At 36.7% G+C, this 10,834-nt stretch overlaps 1 protein-coding gene across 2 annotated transcripts in view; it reads right to left on the bottom strand.

Moving 5' to 3' along the window:
- Positions 1–947: 947 nt before the first annotated feature.
- Positions 948–10,834, bottom strand: part of IL15RA (interleukin 15 receptor subunit alpha) — a 35,262-nt gene continuing 25,375 nt past the window's right edge. For both annotated transcript variants that reach the window (XM_007503872.3, XM_007503873.3), the window contains exons 6-7: positions 4,955–5,006; positions 948–4,131 (exon numbers count right to left, since the gene is read on the bottom strand). In XM_007503872.3, the coding sequence (XP_007503934.1) occupies positions 4,044–4,131; positions 4,955–5,006 (140 nt within the window). In that variant the 3' untranslated portion in view covers positions 948–4,043. The remainder of the gene's footprint in view (positions 4,132–4,954; positions 5,007–10,834) is intronic.

The raw sequence follows: 10,834 nt of genomic DNA, 5'->3' as shown, positions 1-10,834 counted from the left end.
CCTCACCAAGCCATGACCTTCAGTGACTTTCCTCACTTGTTTTCTATACTCTTATTTGTGATCTGCTGAATTGAACTGGAGAAAACCATGCAACTTGACTGGGTCCACTACAAATTTTGTTATATAATATCATCTGGGCCATCATAGCAGAAAGGAAAAGCTTTTATGCCTCCCTCATTGGTTCACTATTCCCCTTCTAACAGCGGATTTTCAAGAACATTTTCTCTCCTCATGGCAGTCCTGCACCCCATCCTTTCAGCCAAGGACCTTGAAAAAACGGAGAGCTTGATTTTCTCTATTTCTTATCTTGCAAATCATTCAGATGACTTTCTCACCAGCTCCTCCTTCACTCCTATCTCATGTGAAGAGGTAGCTCTTCTTTTAACCCAGACTAACCTGTGTTTATGTACCCTTGATGCCATTATATCCTTTCAATTCCAACAGATTGCCCCTTTTATGGTCCCAATTCTCACTAATCTTCAACTCTTCCCATCAACTGGCTGTTTTTCTGTTGTCTGTAAAAGTGGTCACACCTCTTGCACCCTTAAAAAGCCCTCACGTAATTGTGGGGAGCCAAGGGGTTATATCCCCCCAAATACTTTCCCCTCCTCTCCTGACATTCTTGAAAAGGTCAGAAAGAGGGCGAAGCTGTGGGAAAAAACCCCACAACCTTGAAGATAATGATACAAAGGCAGGGAGAAATTCCATCCCTGGCTCCAGCTGTCAGGCTCCAGTCAAAAGTTTTTGTTGACTGTTTGAGTTAGCTTGGTTCCCTTAATGAGCTAACTCTGATCCGACAGTCGAAGGGAGATATACTCTTTGCTTCTGGCTCCACCGAGACAGAAGCTTGATAGAGGATAAACATGACGGAATAAGTCAGGACTGTTAGAAGCCTGCTGGGTTATGGGGAATTTAGGAAGGGGGAAGGGTTTATACAAAGGGAAAAATCACAATTTAATAAAATGAGTTTATTAACAAAGAAAGGAATGATGGGGAAGGAAGAGGGGAAAGGTTTGCATCTCTCTATTCCCCCAAGATATTTAACCCACTATAGTTAATTTCCTCAGCTAACCTGTCTAACGAACTAAATTAAAGATTACTAAAGATAAATCCAACAGGGAACCCAGAATCTCACACACACAGTCCTTGGTAGGTCAGGTAGCAGGAATCCAGCTGTTGAGTCCTCAGATGTTCCAGGAAAGAGAGAAAGGCTCCTCCAAAATCACTCTGTCCACCAGAATAGATGGGGAATCTTCCTCTCAGCCTTGTTGATTTTATTCGAAGGCAGTCAGCTCACAAGATTAGGGAAGAGTCCAGATTCATACCCTTCAGGCTTGACTTTCAGCTCCAGACAGCCAGTTGGAAACTTGTCCTTTCAACAGCTTGGAACTCTCACCCAGCCAACTCTTAGAGAATTCTAAGGCTTGAGGGCTGTCAATCAATTCTTTGCAGTTTCTGTGCACTTTATAACGTCTCCCGCTACAGCTGGCTTAAGTGTCTTCTTTATTAAATTTCCCACTTCTGTACCAACCACAATATTATCAGGATAATTAACCTGATCTTAAAAGCTATCACCATATGTCTTTTTTTTTTTTTGGAGGCTAAACCCCTTGAGAAAGCCCTTTATAATTGGTGTCTCCTCTTTTTCACTTCTTGTTCTCTTCTAAACTTTTTCAGGCTAACTTCCAACCCCATCAATGTACTGAAATTATTCTCCCCAGAGTAACTGAGGATCTCTTAATAGCTAAGTCCTAATGACCTTTTCTCAGTTTGCATATTTCTTAACATATGTCATCTCCCCATATTAGGATGTAAACCTATGATGGTTGGGCTACCTCTCTGCATCATCTTAGAGATCAGCATATTTTGCTTGGAGAGAGAGCATGGTTTCTTTGAATGTTATTGTTTTTTTCTTCTCTTCTAAATTGTTCTTCATTTTTGTGTATTGGTTTTCCCAATTGATTGTTCACTAGTTTGTTTCTTTGCCAATTTGCCAATGCAGATTCAAGTATTTATATTCTGCCAATTATTTTTGCTATGCAGGCCATACATTCTGTTTGCATTTCTTTTTTCAACCACTATGACACAGCATGTTGTTGTTCCACGGTCTCCTCCAATTCCACAGCTGGCTCATCAAGGGTAGGATCATTTTCCTTTGTTCTGCAGTATTCATAGATGCCTAAACTTGTTTACTAGATCTAGAAGTTATATTCCTTTGGTTAATATTTATCCTGTTAATTGCTTATGTTCAAGTCTTTGATTAAGTGATGAATTCTTTGGCCATGGTAACTCAGGAAATAGAACATTTCAAAATGATCCTCAATCCTGTGCATCACTCTTCTTCTTCTGTGGTATTAGGGGCATAATGGTGGGAAAGGGAGACACTAACTATTCATTTGTAGACTATACATAACATTATTTCACTGTCAGTACCCTGTGAGATCCTTGTTGAGGGACCAATGAGCTGACATTTTTTCTGAAGGGACAGAATCATAAAAAATATTAAAATTCTTTTCCCTACAAATGAATTATGAAGATATAAAGTACACAGCTGACATTTATCATTAATGCTTAATTGAATTTATCTACTTTCTTTTATGATAATTAGCTAAGAAATTTGATAGTGAGGTAGTAGAAGTTTTTATAGGGAATCAGGAAAGAACAATGGACACTCAGGACATGGTAACTGGCAACCCTGGACAACCAGGTAAGGAGGAGAGAGAAATTTATAGTGTAGACATAGGAAGTATGTAAGTACTTATGGGAAAAACAAATAACATTGCTAGGAATGCTTTCCCCCCCACCCCCTAAAAAAGCAGACGTATAAGAAGTCACAGAGGAGAACACCAATGTGAAGGAAGGACACTCTGGTTCCTCCTGACTCCACTCCTCTTTTCCTATATTAGACCAAGGAAGCACTCAGCACAGTTATCTTATACTGTCTTCATTCTTTTTCCTTTTTCTTTCCTTCACTTATAATATACTTTTTATTCTTCAACATTATTCTGTTCACTTTTACATTAAAAAATTAAAACAATTTTTATTTTATCTTATGTAGTATTATATACATATAAACAAGTATATAAACTAAACATATACACATACAAAATAAGAATATCATCTATTTTGAATTCTTAATCCTAAAGTCATCAGTTAAAAGGATTAAGTGATGCCTAAATTGGCATTTTTCTCTTCTGCCTGATCAATGACTTGCTTTCAGTGTGTTTTAAGAGACAAATCTAACTAGAGATGCTTTTTAAAGCATTGAAATGTTCATGCTATTTATTCAAAAGTCACAAACCTTTTGATCTGATATTTCACAGGGAAGACATAGAGGTAATTACTGCCATAGGTATATTTTCTCTTTGTCATTTGTAGGTTAGGTTTTGTGGGGAAAAAATGCTCAGGTTCCTTTTAATCTCCAGACACAACCAAATGAAGTAAGTAAGTACCTAATAATGAGCATCTGAAGAGCTGAGCTTTTGCCTGGCAAACTTTCCCACAATTCACTTCTCAAGCGGTCTACTTCTTCTTCTTTTTTTTAAACCCTTACCTTCCGTCTTGGAGTCAATACTGAGTATTGGCTCCAAGGCAGAAGAGTGGCAAGGGCTAGGCAATGGGGGTCAAGTGACTTGCCCAGGGTCACACAGCTGGGAAGTGTCTGAGGCCACATTTGAACCTAGGACCTCCAGTCTCCAGGGCTGGCTCTTAATCCACTGAGCTACCCAGCTGCCCCCTCAAGCGGTCTACTTCTTATAAGTGCGCCTGTATGCTCAGAGAGCACCTGTTGCATTCAAATTCCATCTAGTTTTTTTTTTTTAAGGTACTCAATAGATGCCTAAGGCACTTAAACTTAAGAGCTCTGCATCCCTCCTTACTACAGTGCTTAGATTCTTTAAATTTCATTTCGCTTCTCCCTATTTGTTTAGACAAAAGAAAGCTCTTTTCTGCTAAAGCAAGGGAGGCTTCTTTGTCCTATTACTACAAAGGAGTGATGGGTAAAAGGAATTTGTTTTTCCATTTTTGCAATATGGCGTCTGTAGTTAGCTGTCTACACCTTCTTCTCTGTTGTCAGCTCCCCCTGACATTGGTATTCTTTCCATCTCAACAGGGTTTTCTTCAATTGGATTCCTGTAAAGCAGAAAATTCATTAGTGTCAGAAAGGGAAATATCCCCTGAGATTTTTGTATGTGCAAAACATTATTCTGGGTACTGAAAGGAAGTCAAAAGTATTATATAATAATATTGCTATTTTGAAGTATTAGAGCATAGAAAACCTAGTTAGTCTACTCCTTGGTTTTTAGTAGCCTATCTTGATTCCTTTATTTATGTATTTTTATTTGAAAAATTTTATTTAATTAATTAATTTAGAATATTTTTTTCATGGTTACATGATTCATGTTCCTTTTCTTCCTTCCTCCTTTCCCTCCTCCCTCACCCTTTCTGTAGCCAATGAGTGATTCTACTGGGTTGTACATGTGTCATTGACATCTTGATTCCTTTAGCTCTGAATATTTGGGCTAATAGGCATGATATCCTTTTCCCTTCAAGATTACTTGAAGATATAAATTAATAATATTTGTGAATGCATTTTGACTTCTTTAGAGGAAAGCTGGAAGATGCCAAGCTATATTGGATACAGTTTTTGATCTGTGAATTTGTCAGTATGTTTAGGAGAGAAATGGAACAAATAGCTCCTCTGTACTCATGTGACCCCATCTGGGGATGATGAGAGCAGAGAAGGGTATGACCTCCACTCTGGAGCTATACTGGACCAAAGGAGTGATAGCAAGGTCATAGCCTGGGGCCATCTTCGTGGCTGGCAGTGGGAAAGGTTTTCTTTTTTTGAGAGAAATTACAGGAGAGAGCAACTCTCCTTTTCCTCATAAGGGAATTAATTTATCTTATATGGAATGAAGAATGAATTCTGCTATTATTCCCTTGTGTTACTTACCTTCTTCTTCTATAGAAACAATATGCTGCACCTGACAAAAATAAGATAACTCCTGGAAGAGAAACACAAAGCAAAATTTGTGTCATGTTGAATCAAAAAATCTAATTTATGTCTAAGAACATGAGAATCCTTAACAATTTGCATTGCTTCCTGGGGCCATAAATGCCTCTTGCAACCAACTTATTCTTAGCATTTAATTTTTCTTCAAAGTGTCTACAGTGTCAGTGAAATAAAAAATCAAGAGTTGTATATAATCTCATACATCTCACTCACCCTATCCCAGTCACCCTAGTCCTGATCCCTCTTATACATATCTCTTCTTCCACTCCCCAGTTGGATGCTTCCTTCACAATATAAATTGCTAAGAATAACAAAAGAGGAAACCGAATACTCAAATAACCCTATTTCAGAAAAAAAATTGAACAAACTATACATGATTTCTCCAAGAAAAAATCACTGGAACCAGTTGAATTTATAAGTGAATTCTACCAAACGTTTAGGGAACAAGTAATCCCAGTACTAAACAAATTATTTGAAAAAATAGGTAAAAGATTTCTACCCAATTCTTTTTATGATAGAAATATAGTTTTAATAATTAAACCAGGGAGAGAAAAACCAGAGAAACAAAACTATAGACCTTAATGAATATTGATACAACCTGACCACTTTCTAAGGAAGATTCTTCTCCATTAGGTTTTTGGAAAAGTGGAAGTTGGCTTCCCTATCTCCTAGGATAGTTCCTTCCTTCTGAGGTTAACTTATATATATAGTGAATCAGCCTTCTCCATTCTAGAAGAATGGAATGGAGATTCAATTCTTCTAGAATGGAGAAGGCTGATTTACTAACCAGTCAGAAAGACAGTAATTTATAGTTGTCTGATGTTGCTCAGTATAAATGTCTGTCTGAACCCACACCTAAAGAATGCTTAATGAGAGATTACTATCTAAAAAGAGAATTATTATGTGGGAAAATTGGGACACTAATGCATTGTTGGTGGAACTGATACTACCATTCTGGATAGCAATATGGAACCATAACCAAAGGACCATAAAACTATATATACCTTTAAACTCAGCAATACTACTACTGGCTTTATATTTTGAAGAGGTCAAAGATAGGTGAAAAGTATCTATTTGTACAAAAATATTTTTAGCAACTCTTTTTGTAGTGGCAAAGAATTGCAAACTAAGGTGGTATCCATTAATTGGGGAATGGTTGAACAATCTAGTACATAGTTGTAATGAAAAACTTGCACCATATGAAATGATGAACAGGATCTAGAACTAGAAAGACTTATATGAAGTGATACAAAATGAGGTGAGCAGAACCAGAACATTTTGTATAGTACTGAAAATATTATACGAGATCAACTGTGAAGGACTAAATTATCATCAGCAAAACAAGTTCAAAGATAGCCCAAGAGATTCATTATAAAAAATGCTATCCACAGCCAAAGAAGGAACTCTTTGAAAAGCATGTCATCTTTCACTTTATTTCCTTTATGAGTTTTTTATTTTATGTGATGTCTTTATTCTTGACATGGGAATATAGAAATATATATTACATTAGGCTCTGATATAATCTATATCAATCAATTTGCCATCTTGCCACCCTCGGGGAGGGGGGCAGAAGGGGAGAGACAGAGAGAGAGAGAGAGAGAGACAGAGACAGAGACAGAGACAGAGAGACAGAGACAGAGAGAGACAGAGAGAGACAGAGACAGAGAGGGAGGGAGAGAGAGACAGAGAGAGAGACAGAGAGACAGAGAGACAGAGAGAGAGAGAGAGAGAGAGAGACAGAGACAGAGACAGAGACAGAGAGACAGAGAACAGAGAGAGAGAGAGACAGAGAGACAGAGAGAGAGAGAGAGAGAGAGAGAGAGGGAGAGGGAGAGGGAGAGGGAGAGAGAGGGAGAGAAAAGTGAATCTCAAAATATCAGAAAACAATTGCCAAAAATGGTTTCAATGTATAATTGAAAAAATAAAATTCCATAAAAAAACATAATCATTAGAATATTAGGACATCAGAGTTGGAAGGGGTGTAGAAAGATCATTTAGTCCAATTGCCACATTTCATAGATAGAGAAAAGGAGACAGAGACTGAAGTTAGTAACTAGGCTTAGTCTCTCAGTCTAAGGCTCTTTTCATGAGCCCCACAGAAAAAGAACAAATATCAACATAGATGCATAGAGACATCATTTCCTATTCTTCCATTATTGCTTTTACTTTGTTTTGGTTGAGGGAATAAGAGAAAGTGAACAAAGTATTCAGAGAGAATAAATTATTGAAATGGAAAAGGAAGAAGTAGAGCTGAAGGGTGAGCATCTGCTCTCTGTGGGATAGGCATAAGAGTGGGATAGTGAAGAAGAAGCAGACATCTCAAGGAGAAGGGAAAGGAATATTAGAGACATAAAATGTATATTCATGACTTTTTAGGTGAGATGGGAGGTATTGATAGGGCATAAGTTTCCATAAACACTAGACTTGTAGGGGTATACTCTCAAAATCTGCAGGTGAAATTCTTTCAGCACATCAAACAAAAGTGTACTTAGTTGGAGACTTTAAGAAACTGTGAATTAATGGGTACAGTCACACTACTGAAGCAGAAGACAAAATCTGTTAATTTTTGGGGTCTTTTATGAGTTTTTGTGCCTGAAAAAAAATTTAAAGCTAGCTTTCTTGGATAAGCATTATCATTATGTTAACTCGACTCATCTTGGGCTACTACAGAGCCTATACCCAAAGCTTTTCATCTGCTGGAATCATGTTTATGAACTCAGCTTACCCCCAATTCTAAGCCTTTTAAAAACCAATAATGGTCCCTGAAAAAGATAATGAAATGTTGCTCCCTCCTCTCAGCAGAAAGCTTCGGGACTACTAGAGCTGGATGCTTCATATTCTGTTATTCACTTACATAGTGACTATAATATATATAATAATAATAATATATATATATACACACACACATATATATATATATGATTAAAGAAACCAAACCATTAAGTTTTTCTTTGGTAAAATTATTGGTTCCATTTAGGGAGGGAGTAGAGGGGTATTCTCAGAAATGGCTCAATGATCTATGGTGTAAAAACAAAATATAGCAATAAAACTCTTTTTAAAAGAAGAACTGAAGATTTACCTTCATTCCACAATGACATATCAGACTTCGATGGAAGAACATAACATGTAATTAATATAAAATAGTTAACTGTAAAATATCCAAGATCATGACAGACAGAAGTTCTAGTGAGTTAGGAAGATGAAGTAAAAAAGAGAATCAAAAAGTAAAATTTGGTTAGTGTTTATTTAATATTGTCCACAGTGTTCTAATGAGCAGTAATAATTACATAAGACAAACATCCTAGAAGAAAGAAGGCTGATTCACTAGCTAATATGTCCATGGAAATCTCACTTAAGAACTTTTAACTCTTTTTGTTCTAATTCTCTGTTCACCCAAGTTTTCTGACCTACAGTTTGGTCATCTGAGTAGAATATGCCGAGCTAGTGCTTGTGCAATGATTGTATATGGAATTGTCTTGCCAGCTGTATCTTAGGTTGGTATTTCATTAAAAAAAATCAGTATTGTTAATTTTGGTTAACATAAACTCAGAGTCAAACAAACTCTGGGTGTACTGATAAAATCCAAGTCCTCAAGCAGGCAAAGCTGAGGACCAGACCTGTGTTAATCTCAGTGAGGCATTTCTGCCTCACGAGTCCTAAACCATCTTTTAGATGTAGCAGTAAGAATGCAATCCATAGGTAGGAGAGAGAAGGAACAGGCCAGCGATCAAAGGGAATGGCTTTAAGAGTCATTGTGTAATAATAACAAGCTGCAAATTCATTCAATCAGTCTGGCTTAAAATTATTAAGTCAACCCACAAAAGCATGAAACCACGTAGTAAGATCATCACAACAATAGCTATAGAAATCACCTAAATATCCAAAGAAGTTGCCTTCAGGTGTGCAGGCATGGAGACAGATAAGCTCAAAGAGGACAATCGACAAGTTTAGGCAATTATGATTAATTCTTGTGACTCTTAGTGGTAAATTGGATCGTAGAGAAAATAAATCATGAAGAAGGAGGCAGTGAGGCGGGGCAACATTGCTTAGAAGCGACATGAATTTTCATACTTGGATGAAACATCGGCTATTTTGTCACAGAAGCTAAAAAAGAAAGCCTGGACTAGCTATTTGGTCCCTCTTGTATATATGTATATATATATATGCGCTTCACATTGGCTAATAAGATTAGCATGTCATTTACTGTAGCTGGTAAAATTTATTAGAAAAAACAAATGGATACCAGTAATCTAGTTTCTCTTCTGCACTATTTGCTTCCTGTTTTTGTTCAGTTACTAAAAATAATTGAAGATGACTAAAAGTGAAAGAGAAAAATGTACAATTACTAAAAATAAAATGACTAAAAGTGAAAAATGGTGGAGGGAAGGATAGGGGAGACACTCCTTGGCTATATTCTATGACTGAAACACAAACCTATAGTCTCTTACAGCTTCTTCCATTACTCATGCTCCATCCTCTTGGGAAAAAATTCAGAGGAGAAGAAATAAGCTCATGAATTTGCACACCAGCTGCCAAAGTGCCCTACCTACTGAGTTCATTAGATGGGTATATGTGACCTAGAAAAGATGTACAAAGAGTTGAAGAGGCCAGGAGATCCGCACTGGACAGAAGGTAAAAGAGACCAGCAACTCTCTTTTCCTGACGCCTGACAATATTCTATTTGCCATGTACTATGACAGTGGGGTCTCTGAGCATCTAGGTATTCAGAATATTTATATTGTGGGGGGAAAGGGCAAACAGTTTGATATGATGTTGATGCAAAGATTCAAAATATCCTTGTCAAAATATATCTTGCCCTAAGCTACTATTGTTTTTTCGCTTGGACTCAGATCAGGGTCACTAGCATTAGCTTTGTTCTGGATTTGGCAGTATGTGGCTGAACAGCATTGCTACAGTAGGTCCAGGATAGGTGAACATTAGAGAATTTTACTTTAAAAATTATTTAAATTTAAATTTTTCTTCAGTTATGTGTTAAAACAATTTTTGGCATTCTTTAAAAAAATTTTTGAGGCCTGAATTTCTCCCTCTCTTTCCTGAGATGGTAAGCATTCTCATATAGATTTTTACATGGGAAATCATGCAAAACATTTTCCTATATTAATTCTTTTGTGGAAAAAACCTCAAATTTTAAAAAATGAAGAAATAAAATGAAATATGTAATGACAGTACTGTCTTTTGTAAGGAACTAGATATAGCCATGGTTCCTGGAACTAACCATCTAAGTAGAATGATATAATCTTATTATCTTACTATAGAATCTCAAATTGAAAAAGATGAATGGTGATAAGTATTACAAAAATTATCATTTCTTTAACAATTCATTATTTCCTCAAACTCACATTATTCCTAGGGGACAACTACCCAAATGGCATATCTCAGAGCCCTGACTTGCATCTGAGTTTCCCTACTGCTTGTCTTGGAAAGGCAAATTAAATTTAATTGGATGGCTAATACTGCAGTTTCAGTCTAGATATATAAATGTCTAGAAAGGAACAATCAGAACAAATTACTGTCTTTATGACTAGAGTTCAACAGAATTAACTCCAAGTAAATTTGAGAGAGCTTCATCTCATTTTTGCATTAGGAAATTGTAGGATAATGCTCCTTTATTCACTGATGGTTGTCCAATAGGTTGAGACCCTTTAGTTGAAAAGAACATTCTTTGAGGACTAGGATTTCTGGAATCTCCAGGTATAGACAGTAAATTTTGTCATCCTCATCAACACTGGCAGGCAATATACATAACAAATAAGCGATCCCTTTGTCTGAAGGTCAAGGAAGATTGCCTGGAGCAGTGAT

This window comes from Monodelphis domestica, chromosome 5, assembly GCF_027887165.1.
Source record: "Monodelphis domestica isolate mMonDom1 chromosome 5, mMonDom1.pri, whole genome shotgun sequence".
Taxonomy (NCBI): Eukaryota; Metazoa; Chordata; class Mammalia; order Didelphimorphia; family Didelphidae; genus Monodelphis; species Monodelphis domestica.
Note: the sequence above shows the minus strand (reverse complement) of the source record. Positions and strands in the feature narration are given on the sequence as shown.